This window comes from Microplitis mediator, chromosome 4 (genome assembly GCF_029852145.1).
Source record: "Microplitis mediator isolate UGA2020A chromosome 4, iyMicMedi2.1, whole genome shotgun sequence".
In the NCBI taxonomy this organism is placed as follows: domain Eukaryota; kingdom Metazoa; phylum Arthropoda; class Insecta; order Hymenoptera; family Braconidae; genus Microplitis; species Microplitis mediator.
Genome location: NC_079972.1, coordinates 5,962,863 through 5,988,400, shown reverse-complemented (window position 1 = coordinate 5,988,400; position 25,538 = coordinate 5,962,863). Strand labels below are relative to the sequence as shown.

At 27.4% G+C, this 25,538-nt stretch overlaps 3 protein-coding genes and 1 long non-coding RNA gene across 5 annotated transcripts; 1 reads left to right on the top strand and 3 right to left on the bottom strand.

The window, feature by feature from the left end:
* Positions 1-100: 100 nt before the first annotated feature.
* LOC130666450 (uncharacterized) lies at positions 101-3,071 on the top strand. The gene is made up of 4 exons (XM_057467453.1): positions 101-255; positions 2,102-2,155; positions 2,241-2,396; positions 2,693-3,071. The coding sequence occupies exons 1-4, from the start codon at positions 253-255 to the stop codon at positions 2,855-2,857; spliced, it is 378 nt and encodes a 125-aa protein (XP_057323436.1). The 5' UTR covers positions 101-252; the 3' UTR covers positions 2,858-3,071.
* A 159-nt stretch (positions 3,072-3,230) lies between these two features.
* Positions 3,231-4,042, bottom strand: LOC130666449 (uncharacterized). Its single transcript, XM_057467452.1, has 3 exons — positions 3,996-4,042; positions 3,559-3,816; positions 3,231-3,486 (listed from the first exon to the last, which is right to left on the bottom strand). The coding sequence occupies exons 1-3, from the start codon at positions 4,035-4,037 to the stop codon at positions 3,268-3,270; spliced, it is 519 nt and encodes a 172-aa protein (XP_057323435.1). The 5' UTR covers positions 4,038-4,042; the 3' UTR covers positions 3,231-3,267.
* A 2,424-nt stretch (positions 4,043-6,466) lies between these two features.
* LOC130666487 (uncharacterized) lies at positions 6,467-11,932 on the bottom strand. Of its 2 annotated transcripts, none has more exons than XM_057467520.1 (4): positions 11,788-11,932; positions 11,449-11,499; positions 8,964-9,227; positions 6,467-6,745 (listed from the first exon to the last, which is right to left on the bottom strand). In XM_057467520.1, exons 2-4 carry the CDS (start codon positions 11,491-11,493, stop codon positions 6,527-6,529), a joined length of 528 nt encoding a protein of 175 aa, XP_057323503.1. In that variant the 5' UTR covers positions 11,494-11,499; positions 11,788-11,932; the 3' UTR covers positions 6,467-6,526. The 2 variants fall into 2 exon arrangements, with proteins under 2 accessions (XP_057323503.1, XP_057323504.1); XM_057467521.1 differs by having other exon boundaries at positions 11,449-11,567; positions 11,788-11,924.
* Positions 11,933-24,283: 12,351 nt separating this feature from the next.
* Positions 24,284-25,079, bottom strand: LOC130666973 (uncharacterized). The gene is made up of 4 exons (XR_008989774.1): positions 25,054-25,079; positions 24,753-24,918; positions 24,593-24,682; positions 24,284-24,495 (listed from the first exon to the last, which is right to left on the bottom strand). It is a non-coding gene; the product is annotated as an uncharacterized LOC130666973 (long non-coding RNA).
* Between the last annotated feature and the right edge of the window lie 459 nt (positions 25,080-25,538).

Below are 25,538 nucleotides of genomic sequence, written 5' to 3'. Positions count from 1 at the left end.
GCGGGAAATATTTGAATTGTAATTTTAAATTATGACTGATCATCTTTTGTTTCGTAGTTGAAACCCCCTAAGTATTAAATTTTAATACGGTTGGTATTCTTTCTAGTTACTGTTTGCTGTTTACTCTTTTGTTCTCTTCATTCTTTCTCAGGCTCTGCTTAAGTCTAAATGCTAATTCTTTTACGTCTTACAACTTTAAAATAAATTTATAATTATTAATATTTAAAATCAACTTTTTATTTATTGCTCATCATGGTAAGTTTTATTTAAATTTAATTCTAATTATTTATTATAATACAATATAATATAATTATTAGTCTTAATAAATTTATCAATATATGAAATACACTCGAAAGTATTGCGTATATTATTTATGATACTGAATTTAGCCGCCGTATAATAATTTTTGGATGCTTTTAGAAACGAGAAATTATAAAAAAAATGATATTTAAAAAAATTGCATTTATAACTTTTATAATTTTCTACATGTGCATATTTTTAGTTATTTATTTTTTTTTTTTGTAATTGGTTTGTTCGAAAAAAAAAATTCGAAAATTGTTTATTGTTTTCTAACTTCGGGACCATATTATTTTATGAGTGAGAATGTAGCAGACATCAGACAATTTTAAAATTATAAATAAATAGAATAAATAATTAAACAAATAAAACTTATAAAAAATGCAATTATCAATTTCACAATTTTCTAAATGCGCATTTTTAAAAGATTTTATATTATTAATTATTTACTCTATTTATTAATAATTAAAAATATATCTGCTGTCTGCAACATTCACACTCGTTATCATTTTTTATAAAAAAAGGATTCGAGAATATTTTAAACTTTTTTTTGGTATTAAATATTATCTAATTCAAATTGGTTCGATTTTCTTTTTTTTTTGTGAATGAGATTTGTCGTGTAATTATGAATTACACTTGCATTCCAATCATCTTTCATAACTCACGCGTTAAATTTAATAGAAATATATGAAACATTATACCTTAAATATTTGGAAAACAAAAAATATTTACATTAATAAATTCCTAGTAATTGAAGTTATAAGTACTTCCTGTTGTAATTCCTTCTGGTTTCAGTGTCGTGAAATATTTAATCGATAGCTGATTAGTAAAATATTAAGAAGGGAAACGGGTCTGAGATCCAAAAAAAAAAAAAGCATATTCTTGGGATTTTTTTTTTTTTTTCAGAGTACCTTCGTTATTAAAATTCTTAAAATTGGTGACATTATTAAGCATCATTTCAAGAATATTCTTCTAAATTTTCATTAAAAAATAAGCCAGTGGTAGTAGGAAGAGCCGAGTCACCTCAAGAAAAAAAGTCTCCATGTCATAGGCCGGATAACTCATGACTGCTTTATCTGATATCAAAAAACCAAAAAGATTTCTTTAGTAAGGTAAAAGACCTAGTACCCGATCAGGGAACTGGTACCCGATCACTCCATGTATTTGTATATCTATATTTACTAAATTCTACTAAATATAGATATGAAAATTTTTTTGGTTTTTTTTTTTATATCAGATAAAAAGCAGTCATGAGTTATCCTGCCTACGGCATGAAGACTTTTTTTCTTGAGGTGACTCAGTTCTTCCCACTACCACTGGCTTATTTTTCAATATTTTTTTATGAAAATTTAGCAGAATATTCTTGGAATGATGCTTAATAAAGTCACAAATTTTAAGAATTTTAATAACGAAGGTACTCTGAAAAAAAAAATCACAAAAATATGCTCTTTTTTTTGTATCTCAGACCCGTTTCCCTCTTAATAAAAAGAGATTAAGCCGTATTAAAGCCGTATTTTTTTTCTATTATATTTAATGATTAATGTACACAAAAAAAAAATAATTCCTTAGTGCAAGATAATATTTTGTATTATGAATTGAAGACATAAATTTTCTTAGAACTAGAAAAAATTTCTTGACGCAAAAAATTATTTTTCGTCCCAAAAAATTTTTATTTTTATTTTATAATGGAAAAAATTTCTTGGGACAATTGAAAATTTTCGTAAAGTGAGTAAAAATTTATTTCGTCAAGAAATCTTCTTTTTCTGTGTATGCATACATTTATTTATGATTTCTTATTTTTAAGGCCAATAAACTCCCGATTTACAAAAGACGCAGTTACTTAAAATTCGTCGAACTGGTAAACTTTTTTATGATTTAAAATTTTTATACATTTTTCTTAGTATAAATTATACAGATTTATTCATAAAGTTGATTTAATTCAGGCATTTGCTATTATGGTAATAATATTCCAATGGCGTACAAACTATAACGACATGTATACAGGTTGGTTGTGTTCGGGTGCAGCTATTGGATATTTAATTAATATAAGTGGTCTAATAATTGCTGCATTAATGGAGAAACCAATACATCGACGTATTGTATGTATTTTTATTATTATATTTTATATTAAATTATTAATTTATGATATTTCATTACCCTGATTGAAAAATCCGATTCACTTCAATAGAATTCAATTCAGAAATATCCGATTAAATTGAGTTTAATCGGAATGAATCGGTTTCAATCGGAAAAAATGCACAAAAACAAAAATATTATTTTCCCATTAAAACCGATCGAATCTCATTCAAAATTTTCAATCGGATCTCAATTGGATTCAATCGAAATTTTTAACCAGGGTACGTAATTGGATAATAAATATTATTATTGTTTACAGGACATTTATTTCAGTGTAGTGGGATGTATTCTGTTCACTATTGTTTCATTCATGGTGCTTGGAGAATCCCGAAATATTGATCAAGTGGTCAAAGGATGTTTCTGTGTCGGTCAATCTATTTTATTTCTCATCGACATAGTTATTACTTACCGAGCTGAAGAATAAAGTTGATTAAAACTTTTCTGATATTTTTTTCACCACAATTACGTTATTTCTTTATTTTCTTATAATTACAAGTAATCATTATTTTTGCTTTGCCGTGTAAGCAATACGTGCAGTTAATTTTTTATTATTAATAATTAATGTATGCATTTTTTCTTAATTTTCTTTGATAATTAGTTGTTTAATTACAACAATATAAGTGTTAAAATACTTAATAACATGTTTATTTAATAAGTAATTGAAATATTTAGTTACGTAAACTTAAATTTTTCTACTTAAATATTTTTGTAATTCCTTGAATTTATAAAATAAAAATTTAATTATGAAATAAAATAATTTTCTAAATTAGAGAATTAAATAATGAGTACTTATTATTTAACGTACAAATAAAAAGTTATAAATAATAATTGAAATTATAAAAAAAGAAAGAAACTTGATAGAGCATCAAGAAGAAGTAAACATGATTCTAAAATACATAGTGATCCTTTAGCAATATTAAAACTACGTGCGTCTTGTAATGATTTTTCAAAACTTGTCTTAATACTTTCAAAAGTGATAACACGAAAATCATTTATGAGTAGTGATCCAGATAAGAGAAAAAGAAAAGTTCCAATGAGACAAAAGGTAACATTCTACAAATAAATAAATATTTAAATTTTAATTTAATTACATAATCATTATGTAAATAATTGATAAATACGTACGGTGAGTCTAGTAAGAGGTGATGCAAATGTACCACTGATAAGTGATACAAATATAATAATTAAATATGCGACAACTGTACCAGTCGCAATATACTGCGTTGGTATTGATTCAGCATTTATTTTGATATTTAAATAAGGAATTGTTAATGTATTGTTTTGTGCTTCACTAACTAAGTCATTTAAAATATTACTGCTGTTCTTGGGCTTTAAGTAATTTTTTGTTAATACGTCAAGACCCAAAACACAACATACAACTATCTGAAATTAATTTGTATTTAATATTTTTATAACCATCAAATAGATTCTTATGGTAAGCAACTGTCATAAAGAAATTATTGCTTTAATATTGACATTAATGTCGAAGTTAAACAATAATTTGTTTTAAATTAAAATTTTAAAGAATAAGTTTGCTAATTATAATTTTTATTTTAACTTACGAGTTGTAAAATTTTAATGATTGAAATTGATGGACAGCCCATGATAATTTGATCAAGACAAGGACAAAATATAAATATTTGATCAGATTAATAAAACACAATTCAAAAATTATACTTCATTTTTTTTTTTTTTATATATAATCTTCTATATTATTAAGAGAATAAGAAAAATTTTGTTCCCGCCATATCTATATGATAGAATTGGTTAATGTTATTAAATTTGGTATCATTAAAAAGGTCTTGACTTGAATTCATTACTTTTCATGGTTTCAACTCTTTTTTGTTGCTAGTCTTTGAGATAAATCGATTTATCTATATCATTCGAATTACATTTAAATTACGCGGGAAAAACGACGATCGTGTTAATTTTATTTAACCAAATTAACATCTTAATTATTCTGTCACTAAATATGATTGAATGTCACTGAATATATAGCTATATTATTTATATCGTGTTACTAATTCCAAACGACATATTTTTATGCTCCTTTTTGGTTTAGGGAGCTTCTCAAAGCCAAAAGAGCATACACAGAAAAAAAGGAATCATTGACGCAAAAAATCATGAAGAAAATTTTTAATTACCCCAAGAAATGTTTTGCATTGTGAATTGAAAACAAAAATTTATTTAAAACTAGAAAAAATTATTTAGCGCAAGAAATTATTTCTTGCCCAAAAAAATCTTTTCTCGCCACAAGAAAATTTTTGTATTCAATTCATAATGCATAAAATTTCTTGGTGTAAGTAAAAATTTTATGCAGCAAAAAATCTTTTTTTTCTGTGTATTTCATAAATTTAGTAGTGATATTTGGGCAGTCACGTAGTGACTGCAGGTTGCCAGTATTAATTATTTAGACAATCGAAAATTGAAATCATTTTACGAAATAGTTTAAAAGAAAAAAAAATTTATTTGATAAACTAAAAAAAAAAAAAAAAATACGCAAACAACAGAAAGTTAGCTCCTTAATAGTAGTTTATTTATCGAGTGCGATCGTGTTTAAGACGCGAGGTGTAAAGATTGGTGCCCGAGCCGAAGGCGAGCTTGAGGAGCCCGAAAATATTTTTGTGAATACACTTTTGAGCTCTTCGCATTCAAAAATATTCTTAAATGTATCAAGTTTTTTGAGCTCTTCGATCTCGGAAGAAATTAGATCTTCTCTTGTTTTACAACAAATCGAAAGATAAAAATTAATTTTAAAAAAGCAGTTATTAATTTTATATTTATTTTTTCGTCGACGATGTCTCTCGAATGGATTATCCATTTAAAACGTTTCTGGCGGCAATCAAAGGCTTCTATCGAGTTCGAGAGCTCAAAAAAATAAATTATCAAACTGAAAATATTAAAAATTTGTATTTAAAAAGAAATTTGCAGCTCAATAACAAAAGATTTAAATGTTCAAAAAGAGCTACATGCATATGAGTAGATCTATTGAGAAATAATGAATTTCAACTGTGAATTAATTATAAAACATAATGATAGTCTCGACAGAAATATTTATTGTGTATTAAAAATTAGATTTTAAGTATGAAACATTTGATTCTTTTAATTTGATCTTTATTAATTTTCAAAATAGAGCAAATAAAATATACATATTCTCAAATTATATTCCGATCTTCACTAAAAGTCAGTAATCATAATAATAGACAATATTACATTTTTAATAAAATCTTTTAGCATTCATTTTATTATTTTTTTCCTTTTTTTGTATTTGTAGAAAGAATCGTTTAAATATATATAATATGACAATAATATTCTATAAATATAAAAAGGTGGTAAACGTTAATAAACGTCGATGAAATATTAGTTATTTAAAGCAATCAATGACGATCATAATTATTTCCAAGTAGCGTGTAATTGTAATTAGATTAAGTGTATTTTAACAAAAAGTTTGTAATATTAAAAGCTTTTAATAGATAACATATCTATATGTGTGGCCTAAAATAATACCGCATTGATAGAAAAACCATTAATTAACCGATCATTTTATGATTTATTTCTTAGAAAGATTAAATTTTATAATTAAATAATTACGATTGAATTTTTTATTTTATTTAATTTATATACAAAACATTTGATTAATTAAATGGGAATGTATATACTCTGTACAATTTACTCTGTAATAAATATACTCTGTACAATTATTTTATTTGCATTGGAGGGGGGGGGGGTGAGAAATGTTAATTAATTTGTCGATGGATCTTTTGTATCATCCATACTGTTTTATTTCTTGTCGATACCACAATTACTTACTGAGTTGACAAATAAAACTTTTTAAGTTTATTTGCTTTATTTTACTCATTTCTTATTTAATTTTTTTCCTATTCTAAATGATTACGGAATTTATTTAATTCATTATTGATCATAATTATCAATATATTCCATTATTCAATAAAATAATTCGTGTGTTGAAAAAATAATTAGGTAAGAGGCTGCAATTGTATTATGAAATAAAATAATTATCAAAATCACAAAATTAAATAATAAATATTTATTACTTAAATTAAAAAATATTAGTTAACAATAGTTAAAATAATTAACAAGGTAGAAAACTGCAAAGAGCATCAAGGAGAAGTAAACATGCTGCTAAAATACATAATGGTCCTCTTGCAAGATTAAAATTACGTAAATCTTCTAATAATTTTTTATAATCTATCTGTTTAATACTTTCAAAACTGATGGAACGGAAATCGTTGATAAGCAGAGATCCAGATACGACAAAAAGAAAAGCTCCAATTATACAAAAGGTGACATTCTATAAATCGATAAATATTTTTATTTTTATTAATGAAAAATTTTTAGTTGCGAGAGAGTGAGCAACTACGAACACTTAGAAACCGAGGCTAATAGGGGAGGGTGGGGCAGAGCGGCCCCCATGGGGCAGAGCGGCCCCCCTGAAATTTTGACCAAAAAAAAAATTCTTTTTTTTTCGACTTATTACTATAAATCCGATATGTTTGCGCATTTTTACCCCTACGCATGACATTTGGGGCAAAATGGACAAGCCCAAAATTTTGAAAAAGTGATTTTTTCATATTTTTATCGTCAAATTAAAAAAAAATTAGTATAATTCCACATTTCTAGCCCTACACATAACACCTGGGGCAAAATGGACCAGCCGAAACTTCCGAAAAAATTATTTTTTCATATTTTTCGGCCGTTTCTCTATGTAAGAGGCAAATTTGGTCACTAAAAATTTATAAAAATTAAAATTTTTTTTTTAGTTGATAAATTTTTGAAATAAAGTAAAATTATAGAATTGATGTTTTTTTTTCTTAAATAACAATTAGTAATTAAGGTAATCGAGAATGAACGATTTTTTACGCTTTAAAAAATTTTTTTCGAGTAATATAAAACCAAAAATAGTTGTCAAGAGGAAGAAATACATTCTTAATGATGAAAACAATTTAAAAAAAAAAAAAACGAAAAAAAAAATTTTTTTTATCACTTTTTGAAGGGGGGCCGCTCTGCCCCACAAAAAAAAAAAATTTTTTTTCAGAATTTTGGCAAAATGTCCATAAATTTGTTCGAAATAGGACAAAAGTAAAGTGATCTTATGGTTGAAAGCCACAAAAAATAATAATTGGCTTAGGGGGGCCGCTCTGCCCCACCCTCCCCTATTGAAATAATTTAGGTCATTTATTAATTAATTAAGAATATTAGTTTTTTATTTATTAAGCAGAATTATACAATTTAATCAAATTTTTAAATTAAATAAATTTCAAATAAAAAAAAAATATCGTATCATGAATGTTTGCCCGCGGACATTAAATCCGCGACTTAATAATAATTTATTTACTTTATTTACTCATTTCGTTTTTTCAGTACCATTGCAAGCGTGCGTGTGTCAATAAACTATTGTAATCACACACACACACACACACAACCTTTGAAAAAAGGGCACATCACCGATATACAACGTCGCGGATTTAACGTCTGCGAATGAAACGTTCGGAAACCAAAAATTTAATTTTTGTTTTTTGACTTTATGGGGCAATAACAAACAAATTACACAATATAATCTCACCGGTTGCAATTGTTTTATCTCTGCAATTTCACAATATCAATCTTAAATATTGAATTTTCGGGTGTTGATGTGATCTGTGTTAATTTTTTTTTTCTAAACTCGTTATTCATTTTTAAATATTTTAATAATGATAGATGTTTCGTTTTTTATTACCCCATGAAGTCAAAAAACAAAACTTGAATTTTTTTTATAAATCACAAATAAATTGTGAATAAATATTGAACATGTAAAAATTTTTTGAGTTAACGTGTAATCTATTTTTGTCATTATTTATTTTTCCGATACTACATGGAAAAAAATAACTAGGTGGTGCAACATGAACCAGTCTAGGTGACTCACCATGAAAAATCATGTTGCGGTAACATGACATTCATGTTGCAGCAACATGAAAAAATCTTGTTGAAACAACATTAATTTTCATGTTGGTGTAACATGAATGTCATGTTACCGCGACACGCAAAATCATGTTACCCCAACATGATTTTTCATGGTGATTCACCTAAACTGGTTCATGTTGCACCACCTAGTTATTTTTTTCCGTGTAGATATACATGTTAAAAAGGGGTCTGAACTTTTTTCTATATCACACTCAAGTCGACTAACGGTACTATTCTTGTTGTACTGCGCATCAAATGGAAACTTCGTCCACGTTTTTCTCTTCAACGAGTGAACACTTGAAAAATGAAAACGGATATTGCTAAATTATAGAATGTTGCTTCGAGCTCCGTTTTTAATTTTACGTTCAGAGGTTTTGTTTGAGAGAAAAACTTGGACAAAAATTACTATAGACCTTCCTTAAGCTATTTTTGAACATAAGGAAAAACGTAATTTTATTTTTTCATAATTTTATTTTAAACGCTATGTTTAGGATAACCCTGGGTTCGTAATTACTTTACTCTCTCTAAAATTTAATACTTATAAGGTGAATAATTAATTTTATACGTACAGCGAGTCTACTAATAGGTGCTGTGAATAAGCCGCTGATAAATGATACGAATATAATAATCAAATATGCGACAACTGTACCGGTTGAAATATACTCCGTTGGTATTGATTGAGCATTTATATTAATATTTAAATAAGGAATTGTTATGTTGTCATTGGAAATTTCATCAACTAATTCATTTAAAAGAGTACCATTTATACCATTTTTAGGCTCTAAATAACTTTTTGTATGGATATCGAGACCAAAAATACAACATACAACTATCTAAAATTAAGAATTATAAATTAATTAATAAACTAATATAAAAATTGGTGTTAAAGTTATCAGTGTTATCAGTGTTTAATTTAACGCGATAGCAGTGTTAAAATTCTTTCCGGTGTTTAAGAAAAATAGTTTTATTTTTCAAGTATCAGAATTAGAATTATATTTCAAATACTAAAAAAAAAAATTTTATTGTTTCAAAAATTAATGATACGACAATTTTACCAATTTATGAAGAAATCCAAAAAATATTTATCCACAATTACATGCTAGTGTTTATTGTATAATATATGGGAAACGGAATTTTATGATCCAATTCTTTTTGCAAGCTATACCAGCGAGAAAAATTAAACTAAATTATCAATAACTAATTTATCATCTTTCGTAATATTTACCCAGGTCAAAAATAAAACTTGATTTAGACTTGGTTTAGACTTATTCGACTCAAATTATAAGGCGAAAAAATCAAACCTAAGGTGAAATAATTTTTATATAATAAGACGAATATATACTTACGAAAGTAAGGCGAATAAATAACTTTTTTTCGACTTAATTCAGCAAGTCAAAAGTAAGGTGAATGACTATCGTGCTCGAAGTAAATACGAATAAGTTCAAACTAAGATAAAAAAATACGAATAAGTTGAAATAAGTTGAAACTAAGATGAAAAAAGTTCAAAAAGTTGAAAAAAATTTAAGTTAAGTCGAAAAAGTCGAGATCTTATCGAAAAATCGTCGGCAAATCGATAATTTCAAAAGAAAATAAGGTGAAACGGGCCTGAATCAAGTTTTATTTTTGACCTGGGTAATTTACTGAGTGATCAAAAATTTATACAATTTGTTCAGTTTAATAGAAGTGACTATTATTTGTTATTTCTGTTATGTAAATCTTAAATCACTTATGCCCACACCTCCATACTCCGATCGAAGTCATTTTACTTCACATGTACACCGTTTTAACACCCTTTGAATGAAACCGCTATTTAGCAATGCTATACTGGTATAAGTTCATTTTAACACTGCATCGTATTAAAGTAAGTCTATTTGAACACCGATTTTTTTTAACAATATAACAGTGCCAAGTATTGATCAAGCTCCATTTAATGACCGGTCGCCCAAATACCCTTGAAAATTGGTAAATTTTATTCATGAAAAATTTAGAATTTATGACTACATATTTTTCATAAATTAAATTCAGCGATTTTTTATTATTAAAAGGTATTCAGGTACCCGGTCATTAAAAGGAGCTCGATCAATATTTGGGACTATTACCTTACACTGTTCAAAATTTTCATGAGAAATTTAAAGAAAATTACATACTTGAAGTTAATCATGAATTCAAATCAGTCAAAAGTATAAAATATAAATATCGTTCAAATTAACGTATTCATATACTTTATGTTTCCATTACATTAAATTTTAAAGTTATAAAAACAATTAAAATCACAATCTGTATTATTTTTTTTTATTTCGATGATTGTCGTTTTAGCGTCCATAAGCCAATTAATTTTAAAGCAAGACTTCAGGTAACTCAAATTTATCAAAAACTAATTAAGGTTTTTAAAAAGAAGTCATTACTGTATTTTAAAAATTTGTTGGATTTAAATCCGTCAATATTTTGATTAATTATTTTAATTAGATTATGCTTTAATTTCTTAAAGTACGTAAAAAATCAATATTTATAAAAAATTAATAAATATTATTAAATTTCTATGACAATTATCTTTGAAAATCGAAAAAATTTTAACAGTGTACTCGTGTGGCAAAAATTCATGTCAAAAAAGTTTATCACAGTAAACTTCCAAATTTTGTGCAGCTTAAAATTTTTAGTTGTACACAAAAAAAATTAAACTTTAAAAATTAGTGTTTGAAATTATAACCCGGTACCTGGTTGTCAATAAATAGGGAAATTTAACATTCCAAACAATAAATTTTATAATACGTGTTATAATTTTTTAATGTTCAAATTACGATTTCAAAGTTTAAATATTAATTTTTCCTGCGTAGACAATAAATTTTAATATTTATCCTGTAATTATTTACGTTTTAAATAGAAATTAATTTTGATTTTTGAAAAGTTATAAAAAAAGTTAAGTCGAAAATTCTAAATTATTTAAAATTTTAAAGTTTGCTGTGATGAACATTTTTGACATCAATTTTTTTTTCTTACAAAAATTTTAATTTCAAACTTAAAAAATAATTTAAATTGATAATATTTTAGACTTACAAATTGTAATATTTTTATGATAGAAATTGATGGACAACAAGCCATGACTACCTGAAGCCGTTAAAGACAACAATAATTATTAGATTAGATTAATAGAAGATAATTATACTTTATTTCCTCTAAAATAAAAATAAGTTATAAAGTTCAAAGTTACAATATTTTTTGTCATAATGTAAGACATTAAATCTATTTATAAAAAAAAAAGTTTATAAAAAAATTTATTGAATTGATCAGTTATCAAAAAAATATTATTTCAGATAAACAGAGAATAATTATATAAATACTAATTGATATGAGATAAGTGATAATTATGATAATTTATATATTAAAATATCTTACCGATTATTTTGAATTGTTTGATGAAAGATTAAAATTAGCTTGAATAAAAAAAGTATTGAATTTGATGTTACTTCAACGAACGGGTATCAATCACTGGCACGCTATCGAAACCACCAACGTGTCATAGTGAATGTAAGGCCATAACACGATAAGCGTTCATTTTTACAGCAATCAACTACTACGACTCACCGATGTTTTAACAAAGATATTAATGTGTATTAATAAAATCGTTTGAAGTACAAAAAAAAAATTCGATAAGAAATCTTGAGCTATCTTAACAATTGAGGATAAGAAAATATTTTGTAAAAAAATTCGTTTGAAGCTAATAAGTTTTATTATGAATAAGTGAATTTCAAGAATTGTCGCATAAAAATATATATATTTTTTTTATTGTATAATATCCTATCAGTAATTTGTACACATCAAAGATAGACACTGTATTGCATCGATATTCGCAGCTAACTGGGTTATATTTGTAATTTTTTTTTATATATTTTCGTCGAACAATAATGCAAAGATTATTAAAAAATGAAAAAAAACACATTTGGTTAAAAGTTTCACAATTGTTGAGCTGACCGATATTCATGATATTTAAATGACCTTAGTGCAAATAATCAAATAGCAGATTAAAAAAGATGGATCATTTTTTTTCTTGATACAAAATTTTGTAGCATTTTTAACTTCTCGCTAAGAAAATAGAAAAATTTTAAAATAGAACATTTTTACAAAATAGAGAAGTTTCTGTTTTCAATCGGAGTTTTTATGATAGGTCGACGGTTTCAGATCCTAGGAAGCTATCCCAAATATTTTTACGATGTTATCCAAGTGTATATCTGCGTGTACATATGAAGAGAAATTTACAGTAACGATCACAATATTTCATGAAATTGGTTCCCATATTGTATGGGAACATGTTTTTAACTTCCCGCTATGAAAATTGAAAATTTTCAATGAAATGAAAGTTATTTGTTTCAGTCCTATTTTAAAAAATCGAGTTTTCATCAGATGTCGAAGTTTTGAGATTTTAGAACGCTATTCTGATGACTATTTCTGGGTGGACGTCTGCGTGCGTGTGTGTGTATGTATGTAAGCTTTTTTTGTCCGACGATATCTATGGAACGAATCAACCGATTTGAATGTTCTTGGCGGCAATCAAAAGGGCTCACAAAGACTTGAAATTGTTGTACGAAAAATGAAAATTTAAACATTTTTTAAAGTTTTTGTTGCGTAAATCGTAAATCGCTCGACTGATTTGTTTTTAAGTTTGATCTAATCTAAGTCTCAACAAGCTCTTTCGATTGCTGCAGAGCACGTGCGAATCGGTTGATTTATTCCGAAGATATCGTCGGACAAAAATTATTTTTTTTCAGCGAAATTTATATATTTTTAGTTCAGACGTTTTTTGTGCTCGAAGAGCTCAAAAGTTTACCAGTATTAACGTTTCTCCGAACTTCAAAAACAGCGAGAAGTTTTCGGATTGGCCCATAAGGTCAACCGTTTTTCTTATTTTTTTTTTTAAGCATTGATTGTAGGAATGGCACCCATACAAATTATGAAAATCATTTCTATCTCTGTATGGGTTTCTTTCCCATACGATATTACAATAGCTCCTATGGAATTGTGATAATTATCCGTCTGTCTTAATGATAAATTTTCTTTCGATAGTATATGGTAATCATTCTCATTCTGATACTTAATTATGTAGTACCATATGTGCTCTTAGAAATCATTCCAATGTGGATGTATGATTTATTCATTCCTATTTGCTTACAGAAATTATTCCTATGACTATGGGCTATGGCTATCATGACCATAATTCAGATACCACATATAATATAGGAGCCTTTACCATACTTATAGAAATTGTTTCTATAGTTACAGAAATTTTACCCAGAAATGATAGATTTATATCCCATTACTCTAGATAATTATTACTATAACGGTATGGAATAACATTTTATTAAAGTACTAAGAACGGTTACCATGATATGCGTCCCATACGAAAAAAATATATATCCGGATATATCCGGGCCAATCTGCATATATGAGACATATATTTTTATATGTGTCGTTTATATGCAGATTGGCCCGGATATATCCGGATATATATTTTTTTCGTATGGGGTGCCTGCGTGTGTGTCACACGAACCACTTGCATACACTTTTCGGACATTTTAACCGGAAAATTTCCATCAGCTCGAATTCTCAATGTGGAAAACTATACCTTTAAAGTTTCGTTGAGGTGAATATATAGTACGATATACTTTAGTCGGGTACTCTTGAATTTTATTTAATAAAATGCACTGTGTAATCCAATAGGACTCGAGTTTTAGAAAAAAGGAAAGGGGAAAAGTAGAAGGAAAGCTTACCATTCATATAATTCATGCACTCGACTAATTTATTCCTTTGTTATACATTATACATTTCGTAACTGGTTTTATCGATTACTGTGATTTTATTAAAAGTAAATATATTTTAATAATTTTAATACAAATATTTTATTACTTTATCAATAATATGTGATATTTAGAATGCCAGTATTCAACGAAATAGTTATCCGTCAAAAATTTAACAAGTACTTGATAAATAGTGAATTTAAAATTCTAAAATGGTTTTTCATTCGTCATAAACGCCATTTTGAAATGATCGGGTGTGTTTGGTACGAAGAGCTTTGTAATGCTGATATAAAACGAAAATTATTATTTATGCAGTTTGCTCACGACTTTATTCAAACTGGACGAAAAATGGGTTTGTGTCAATTGGCAGAAGAATTTACAGATTACTTATTCAAAGCATTTATATTTTTGAGTCAAAATGAAAAACTGAAAAACGATATGAGGAAAATGTTAAATCAATGGGAAACTCGAGGACTATACAAATCTGAAATAATTTCAATCAGAATGAGTTCTCTAAATCTTAGTAATGGATTTAAAACTTCGGGTTTATAATTTTGTCGTAATTTATGCTTAAGTATTTTTATCTTGTATATAATATAAGTATTCATAATGACTTTTATATTTTCAAAAAAAAAAAAACATAATATTGTAAATTTATTTTTCCTACTTTAAAATTGTTTATTAAATTAATGTTGCATATAAAAATAAAATTTTTTATTAATTAATAAATTTTTATTTCTTTAATTAATAATTACACAATTTTTTTGAAAGAAAGAATTGAATCAATTAGTAAAATAAGACCTTCAACGATGCTTAATGATCCTCGTACATATTCTCGTATGAATTTATGTTCCATGTCTTCAAAGTGATAACCAGGAAAGAATTCCGCAAGATTATGTCTAACTTGGGCATTTTTATTCTTAAAAGCATAAATAATTCTTATTCCAGATGCAATAAATAATATAAATCCAATTAAATTGAAAAATCCATGCTGGTAAGACAACAACAATTATTCATTCAAATTATTAAAATATAAATTTTGTTAACTGATTTTTATTGAATTATACGCTGTAAAAAAATCGGTGTTAAAACGAATTAACACCGGTGTAGGTGGTGTCATTAGGTGGTGTTAAATCGGTGTAAAAAAAAAATCCACGCACAGAAATTAGAGTAAAAAAGTATATTACATATAGAAAATTATAAAAATTCAATGAATATTATCTGGAAGAAATTTTAATTTTGCTATGTACTTATTAAAATAATTATTTATGTTATATGTAATTTATTTAAAAATTACACAATTTTACGCCCACCATTTCAATCACCAATAACTAAATTAATTATTGAAAATACTGTTTAACTGTAGTGATCGAGTAACTAAATATTCATAAAGTAAAAGATTTTAACACCGGTAAAGCATATTTACACCGGCGGCGGTGTTATTTTAACACCTACACTGCCTAGACTTACCGCATTTTTTTTTTTTACAGTGTATAAGTGGTTATTTAACTTACGATAGTTCGATTTATACGAATTTTAAGTAGTCCACTAAAGAATAGAACAGATATTATAATTAAATTTCCTATTTCCGATCCGATATCTAAAAACATCCATGGAAAAACATCAATAGGAAATATTGAATATAAATGTAATCCTACAATAGTCCACAACACTATCTAAAATAATGACGAGTTTAGACAATTGTATTATTAAATTATTTTTTAAAATTACCCGATGAAAAAAGATTTTATACAATTGTATAAAATTATATATAAATTGGATAGAAAAAATGGCCCGATCCAATTGTATACAATCTGTATAAAAATTGTATACAATTCTATATAATTATTAACAATTCTATATAATTGCAATTATATAGAATCGTATATAATTATATAGAATTGTATACAATTTGTATAGAATTGTATACAATTTCTATACAGATTGTATACAATTGGATCGGGCCATTTTTTCTATCCAATTTATATATAGTCTATATATAATTGATATATAATTTTATACGATTGTATAATAGTATATTACACACCTAGGGAAGTAAATAAGAAAGCCTCGGATCACATGTTTGTTGACCTCGGCTTCGCCTCGGCCAACAATTACATGCGATCTGAGACATTTCTTACTTTACTTCTCTAGTTGTGTAATATACTATTTCATCCGGTATCTACAGAGAAAATTAAAAAAAAAAAAAAAGTTGTCAATGACTTACATATTCTATAAATTTGATAATAATAAATTTCACATGAGAAGGTTGATTATCATCAGATAAAATGGTATTATTCATAATTAAATATAAATAAAGTATTTCTAAAAAACCAGTAAGTAATTAATAACTTGATATTTAATTCCATCCAACGTCAATGCGATTTTAAAACTGATTTTTTGTGTAATTCCTCGAAATTCTATTAAATGTGTTCCGATAAGTAATAAAGTTAATTACCTTTATGTTTAAGTGGGCCAGTGAATGATCGATATTAAGTATTGTCAACATTAAAACTATAAAATCAATAATGATTTCATATACGTGGCGATTTTTTTTGTCAGAAAAGAATTTTTATAATGAAAAAAATTTCAAAGAATTAATTATTTGGAAGCTACAGAAATTTGAAATTATAGTAATTGGAATGAATAGCTCATTAAATTTATTTTAGTTATGTATCAATAATATTTTTGTATTTTTTATAATACTTAGTGCGAAAGTTCGATTATCGAGAGCTGCCTGGTGGTAACAAAAAGGCTGATTCCCGTGTAATTTCGTCATTACCTTTAACTCTTTTAACACGGAAGCTGAAAGTATTTGGGGCATTTCATGCCAAATCACCGAGGTTTTGACCCGACCCCCTTCGATTTCGCTGAAACTTTTTTATCATTTTTTATCCTACTAAAGACATTTTTCTGAATTTTTTCAGATTTTTTTACCCAACCCAAAAAGAGTTACGAATTTTTGAAAAAAACCGCACTTTTTTTTTTTATTGCTATAACTTTCTCACAAATTAATCTTTCGGCACTTTTTTTTTTTTTCAAAATTTGTGTTTTTAAATTTAGTTTTCAGAAAAAAATACAAAAAATTTTTCGGAAGTCACGATGTATGAAATATTTCAGTTTTTTCAATAAAACCGTTATTTTTTCGAAGTCCGAAACCTTCGATTCTCAATTTTTTTGTCTAAAAAAAAACTTCAACCAAGACAGTATTTAACCCCGCTATTCCCATTTTGTGCCGATTTTCCTTTATTTTTTAATTTTTTCCGATTGAAAATAAAAAAATTTCTAAATGTGGCTTATTTTTTATGACTTTACGCTGAAGTTTTTTTGGATTGTTTTTAAAAGCTCAGGTTGAATAAAATTGGACAAAAACGACCGTAAAGTAAATAAGGGGCAAGGATTGATTTTTTCGGAAGAAAATTCCCAATTTTTAAATATAGTGAAACCTAAACCTACAATTAACCTTCTCAATAAGACAATTTATAGATAAACTCAGAAAAATATAGATAGCCTTATAAACAATTTTAGATCAAATTGAACGGAATATAGTATAGTACCGGATATCTCAACTGGTAGAGCACTCGGCGCGATACCGACAGGGTCTGGGTTCGATTCCCAGTTCGGGCTATCTATATTTTTCTGAGTTTATCTATAAATTGTCTTATTGAGAAGGTTAATTGTAGGTTTAGGTTTCACTATATTTAAAAATTGGGAATTTTCTTCCGAAAAAATCAATCCTTGCCCCTAATACACTTTACGGTTGTTTTTGTCCAATTTTATTCAACTTCTGAGCTTTTAAAAACAATCCAAAAAAACTTTAGCGCAAAGTCATAAAACGTAAGCCAAATTTAGAAATTTTTATATTTTCAATCGAAAAAAAAAATATAAAAGAAAGTCGGCACAAAATAGGAATAGCGGGGTTAAATACTGTCTTAGTTGAAGTTTTTTTTTAAACAAAAAAATTGAGAATCGAAGGTTTCTGACTTCGAAAAAACAACGGATTTATTGAAAAAACTGAAATATTTCATATATCGTGCCTTCCGAAAAATTTTTTGTATTTTTTTCTGAAAACTACATTTAAACGTTTTTCGCGGAACGAAAATATAAAAAAAAAAAATGAAAAGTAAAAAATCAATCGGATCTAGATTTTTGAAATGTTTCGCGCAGGTACTAGTATGTCAGCCGAAAACTGCAAGCCACTCCAACTATTCCTTAAGCAGTCTAATTACATACATTGTTTTCATTTTCGTTGCACGAAAAACGCTCCGATTTTCAGGTACATTCTTTTCAGATATAATAAATTTAAAAAATAGTCACAAATGTCATAATGAATTTATCAACAACAATTACATTATAAAAGAATGCCATCTGGCAACCAAAATGGAAGGTAGATTTTTCGAAAATTTTCAGCACGGCTCCAATTTTTCGCTAGCTCACGTCGAGTTCAAAACGCAGGTGGCCCTTGTTCATTTTTACTAGGGTAGAAGCCAATTTTTGAAGGTCAATTTTTCAATCCAAGATTCGGAATCCACGATTTAAATATCGCGTTACAGATACCATAAGGGCGTATACCTGCAAAATATACCGCTGAAAAGCCATAAGGGCGTATAAAAATTTTTTTTTGGGAAATTGACGTAATTATGTTCTATAAGTATAATAGACACAAAAAAAATTTTTTTTCAAAAATTAAATTTTTTTGTCCGCCTTTATGGCTCTCGAGGTTGGTACCAGGAGCCATAAGGGCGTATAGAAAAATTTAACTTCCGGAATCAATGTGATTGTGATCTTAAAGTATAAGACTGATAAAAAACATTCGAATTTAGAAAAATTTTTTTATTGTTAGTAAAAAAATTTTAATTTAAAAAAAAAATATATATATTCTTTTAAGTATAATAAAAATAAAAATTTAGAAATTTGATTTTTTTTACGATTAAATTTTTAGAACATAATAACGTCAATCCCCGAAAAATAAATTTTTTCATACCCCTTATGGCTCCCGGTACCCACGCCGGGAGCCATAAGGGCGTATAAAAATTATACACCCTTATGGCATCTGTAATGTAACGCGATATTGTTAGTATACCTACTTATATATTAAATTTACGAGCGATACTAATTTAATCACGTACTACTAAAATCTCGGATTGACAAACTAGCTTTAAGTAAACGTGGTTATATGTTATGTCTATAGGCCAAGTTATTGATTTAAAATCTGATTAATATTTGTTTATACTTATGGATAAACGAAAATGTGTTTATACTTATATGTTAAGAAACAATAATACGTACATAATAAAATATGTATTGATGAAAATATACTCAATTCATCGAAAATTCGAGATTTATAAATAATTTTTTTTTCTAAATTTTTTATTAAAAATATTATAAATTTTTTTATAAAAAGAAAATTTCTACGTAACTTCTAAACTGATTGAAATGTTTATTCCATCTTCAAAATTGATCAAGATAATTACTTATAGAATGAGTGTGAAAAATTTTATTAGGATGCCTTAAGAATTGAAGGCGATATGGTGATGATAAGACTGGTTATATTCATACGATCATACGGCGCACTTTTGAAACATAATAAGTAATAAAAGGCATACTTTTATAATATGAAATAATTTTGAAAGTTAAAGATTATTTTGTTCACTACACGGAGAAACTTTTATGGTAAAAGTTACCATCAAGTTATAGTACAATTTTTAAACTCAATTATATGATTGATAATATCATTTAAATTATTAAAAAAACAATCTGAATGGTAGTGTCTACCATCTGTATGGTAAAGTTTACAATTATTTATGATAACCAGAAATTATAATTGTTATTATCTTAAATAATTACTACTATTATAAAAAATCGTAATTCTTAATAACCTGATGGTAATGGTTACTATCAGCCAAAATAATGATGACCATCTAAGCTATTAAAAAATTAAAATATAAACGTTATAGTCTGACGCTTGTCTATGTGTAATTTGATTAACTGGGGAAGTGATTAATTTCACACACACACACACACACACACACACACACACACACACACACACACACACACACACACACACACACACACACACACACACACACACACGCACACACACGCACACACACACATGCATACATATATCTACGCACGTGCACGCACAAATGCGACACTCGCCCGCGAACATGCACACGGGTGCGCACACACCCGCGCGACCACATGTACACACACGTGCACACATATACTCTCGCACGTACACATGCACACACACGCGCGAGCGCACTCATGCACACACTCACGCGAGCACACACACATTCTTAGTTAAGAATTTTTACAACTTTGAATGGTAATTACCATGTTACCTGTTAACAGCTACCATCTTCTATTGTAACAATTATAATTTTTAATAATTACAATTAGCATTTTCGATAGTAACCGTTACCATCATCAATTGTAACGGTTATCATTTTCAATTGTAATACTGATCATTATAACCACTGAAAAATGTTATTACCATTTTAGATAGTTAAAATTACAATTTTTGTATCAGGGATAAAAACCATAATTAGTAATTGTCTTGATTCTGTCCAAATTTTTAAGGTTATCAAATTATTGGAAGAAATAGTCAAAACTTTAAGTTTAAGGACAAAAATTAAAGCTTATTAAACAAGCTTTAAGATTATTTTTACCGAAATTGTCTATGAGTTTTAGTTTTAGGGTTATATGAACTTTAACATTGAATAAAAACTGATTTTGTTGAAAAATCGTGAAAATTTCAAACGGCTATTTAGAATTCTAAATATGTATCTTAAGATACCATTAACACTTTTAAATAAACGTTTTCTAATTTAAAAATTAACCGAGATGTCGACAATTATGTTACTTTTCCCTCTATTTTTCTTAAGAACTTTCATTAAACTTAAAAAAAATTTTAATTACAATACACGCAATTTCTCTATTTTGAACTTATTGATTTCATTTGAAAAATTTAGGTGAAAATACACAAAATAAATGAATAAAAAAAAACTTACTATCTCCATCGTGATAATTCCGCACGAAGTTGAATCCTCGTTGAACAACCGATGATCTATGACTTCCCGAAGTTGAAAATATTCTGCCTTCTCCAATGATTTAAAAAGTATGGGATTCGGCCGGACACTTGTTGCCACAGGATTTTCAACCATATCCCTGACTCTTCTAAGAGAGATTGACAATTAGTTTTCGAATCTTTCGGCTCGTCTCTTTTCTTCAATATGCCAATAATAAAGTTCTTAAAATCAGCTTCCCGGTTTTTGAGTCACTGGATTTTTCGCGAGACCACGTGACCTACAGTGCGGTTAATTTAAAATTTCGGAGTAAATAAGTAATCCTAATAATAATAATAACAGTTATAATAGCAATAATAAAATTTAAAATAATAAATCACTCTACGAGTCACATAGTGCTCTTCACACACACTTACGCGAAACTTTACGACGATCTGGCAGATCGAAAGTGCCATCAAAATGATCTGGCTTTTTGGGATTATTTATGTTTAATTACCTAAATTACCCTCTCAAAATTGCAGAGTGCCTCAAGATCATTTTTTGAATTAGTTTTACAAACCACTTTTTACTAGTCTGGCTGACATTAAGTGCCGACTAATTGATCTGGCTTTTTCATGTATCGATTCTTTACATATCTAACTTCAATATATATATATAAATCAAAATGCCTCAAAAACATTTTTTGTATAAGGAAATTTTCCTTTTTCAAAAATTCAAGGGTTGCAGGGGGGCTGCTACCCTCCAGCTAGACCTCGATTATCTTTTTTAGGGGTCTTTCAGGGACACACAAAAATTTGCTAAGTGCCTCAAGAACCTGCCCAAATTTGCTCATCAGCTCTCGGACTATAACTCAGCTTAGAGTCGTTTTACCAGCGTTGACTCTCTGCACACTACACCCACTAGACAATCACTCACTTACATGATATTAAAATTAATTAAGTTTCTTATTTAAAAAAAAAAATAATTAAAAAATGCGAGTTGTATGCTACGTGCGCTAAAAAAAGTAAGCAGATGAAAATGATTTGGTAGTCATCAAAATAATTACTAAGAAATGTTGGAAAACTCAAAAGTGTACACCTTAATCGCTCATGATAATTATTAATATTTTATTTTTTTATTATTACTATGATTATATGATTATTTAAATAATTTTTTTTCATTATTAATTTTTATTTAACTTATAATTTTATAAATTACAAACTTTTTTTAAATTTAATCCATATTATTTGAAATTATTTAAAACTATTCCTCATTTATTTCTGTGATGCCACTTTTTTCTCCTCATTTCTGCTGTACGTACGTACTATGACGTAAAATTAGTTGGTACGTCTCAGGCTTCCGGTGTCGACAACTTGCCAGTACAAGTATTCAGATCGCTTAAGGTAGAATTAGCACCACTGATCACCAAACTTATCAATCAATCATTGGACAACGGATATTTTCCTACACTGTAGAAGTCTTCGTTAATTACTCCAATTCCAAAGGTTCTTCATCCTGTATGCCCATCTGACATACGACCGATATCCATATTTTGTTCTATGTCGAAAATCTGTGAAAGAATCGTACTTGATCAAATTATTCGTTATCTAAATGAATATGATACTAATGGACCCCAGACAAACTGGATTTAGAACTGGAATGGGTACACAAATAGCAGTTATAAGATTCGTTTGATGATATTCGGTTAGTTATTGATGAGCAAATGATAACTATCGCGGTCCTCATTGATCTTGCCAAGGCTTTTGATTCGGTTGACCATATTTAACTCCTAAACAGACTTTTTAACATTGGCTTTTCTACAGAAGTTGTACGCTGGATGTATTTTTATCTAACTGGTTGGAAGCATGCAGTACGTAATAATGACAATATTGTATGCCTTAAGCGCGAGCGTAGGTATGCTCTACTCTCGCCTAAAAATTAATAAACTGGAGTCCGTCAGAGTTTTATTTAAATAAATAATAATATAGTGGTTAAAGTAGATCGGCCTTTATACCCCAATAAAAGAAAACATCAATGGTCATTTTTCTAAACAATAAACAGCTGGTCCAACCCACAATTTGGATAAAAAATGAGTTTTTCAGAAAAAATCCTGTAAAATACATGTAACACTCTTCTTGTAATCTCCATAACTTTCGGAAAACAAAACTAATTCTTTTGAATTTTATTTCAATATATCCGTAAATTCGTTCTAACAAACTGATTAAAAAACCACAACTCTATTATTATTCGTTTGATTATAAAATAACAAAATGTGTACTGTCGAAGCTAAAACATTTACATCTCAGGCTGCCATATATAAAAAAAATATATAAACAGAGTTAGTGAAGACCTGCTTCTTCTATCGGAGCGTGCTAGATGGCGTTAGCAAAGATTTCCATTCTATCCGCAGGAATTTTTTTATATTTTCTATAATAATTTTTTATTATAATAAATTAGTTTAATAGTTCCTTAAATGTAAGCAAAAAAAAAGAAAAAAATAGGAGTCTTCATGAAAAAATTAACAAATCGTAACGTAAACATTTAATCTAAATAATTCGTGGATGACACGACCGCTTAAGGCATGCTCATTTGGATTTTCCAAACTTTTTATTTTATCATGGCGTTTACCAGGTGTGCCTCAGGGCAGTATTTTAGGACCAGTGCTGTTCTCATTATTCATAAATGATCTTAAAATTTAGGTCCGTTGTTGGTCTAGAATCGAAGGTCAGGGTTCAAGGAACAATTTTCATTTTGGATTTATTAAGTTTCGAGTAATAGATTTGAAGATATTGATCTATATAGATTCATGTAGATAAAAGAAGATTTTTGAAATATTGAATTTTATTAATAAGGAAGTAGGAACTATAGCAACTTTCATTAGTGTTTGATTAGGAATCGATCAATAGTTTCTAAGATATCGATCTATATAGATTCACAATGATAGAGGTAAATTGTTGGGAATTTCTTTTTCACTCTGGAAGTGGGAGCTTTACAAATTTATAACTTTTGTAAAAATTGAGATTAAGGATCAGGATTGGGCTTAAATCAAAAATAATACTTTCAGGAACAATTTTTATTTTTGGTTGATTGAGTTTCTAGTGATAAATTTCAAGATATCGAATTTTGAAGACATTAACTCTTAAGTGACTCATGAAGTCTACTTCTCTTTTAATTAAAAAATTCCATCTATAATTTTTGTCAAAAATTTAGAATTATTATGCCAAGTAACGACTTATCAGACAATGACCTCGCCAACATCTGAAGGCTTCACAGCACACACTGCCAGCCAGTGGACCACACTGAATAGAAAAAAAAATATGAGATTACATTTTTTTTTTTTTTTCGTAAAAATATTTACGTTTCTATTAGAAATCATAAATTTATAATTTGACTTACTGGTTCACGTGAGTTTGAACAATTCTTGGCATTCAAATTAATAGCCAGTGCAATTAGTAAAATAATTATGAATAATTTTGATGTCATTTTCTAAAAAATTATCAATAATTAACTGAAATGGAAAAACTAATTTAGAAAATTTTCAAAAATTCATAATTACCAAATTAATTAAAATTAAGAAACGTCTTTGGACTCAAATTAACAGTTAGATTATTCTCGATTTCTAGGCGACCTTCAAGATGAATTTTTTATTTTCGGAATTCGAAATATCGATTGATATAGACAAGGTTTGATTTTTATAAAAATTAATTTTTTGAAATTCAAAGCTTTAAAATTTAAAAACAATAATTTTCAAATTTATTTATATTAAAAGACGTAATTAAGTTCGAATTAAAGACTTTCCGTTATAATTTTTTTATTACTATTTTATTTGTAACTGAAATTAATTATTAATTGCTTACCTTAATAAATAATTTAAAAGCTCGTTACCAATCCGCATGTAAGTATGAATTATATAAAAAAATTTATTTATATCCATTTTTATCAAAAAAAAAAAAAAAAAAAAAGTAACAATTGAATAAATAAATATTTGCTGTCAATATAAAAATTAATCGCTTCCTGACAAATAAAGATAATAAACTGTCGATGTTCTAATTTCACGTTTGTCCGCGTTCTTAATTTGATCATATACATTTTTTTTGCTTTTTAAAATAAAAGCCCTAGTAGTATTGTCTTAATCAAGAGACTTGACGAATTTCCTTTAAAAATTTCTTACGGAAGATTTAAACAAGACTTGAATAAGATGGATTTCAGAAGTAAACTAGCCGAAGATTTCATCAAGGCTTGCTTAAGACTCTTCTTAAAGACTTACGGAGATCTATAGAAACAGTGTGCAGTAGTTCTTAAGCAAGATTACGTACCATACAACAATGTTAGGTCAGAGTTG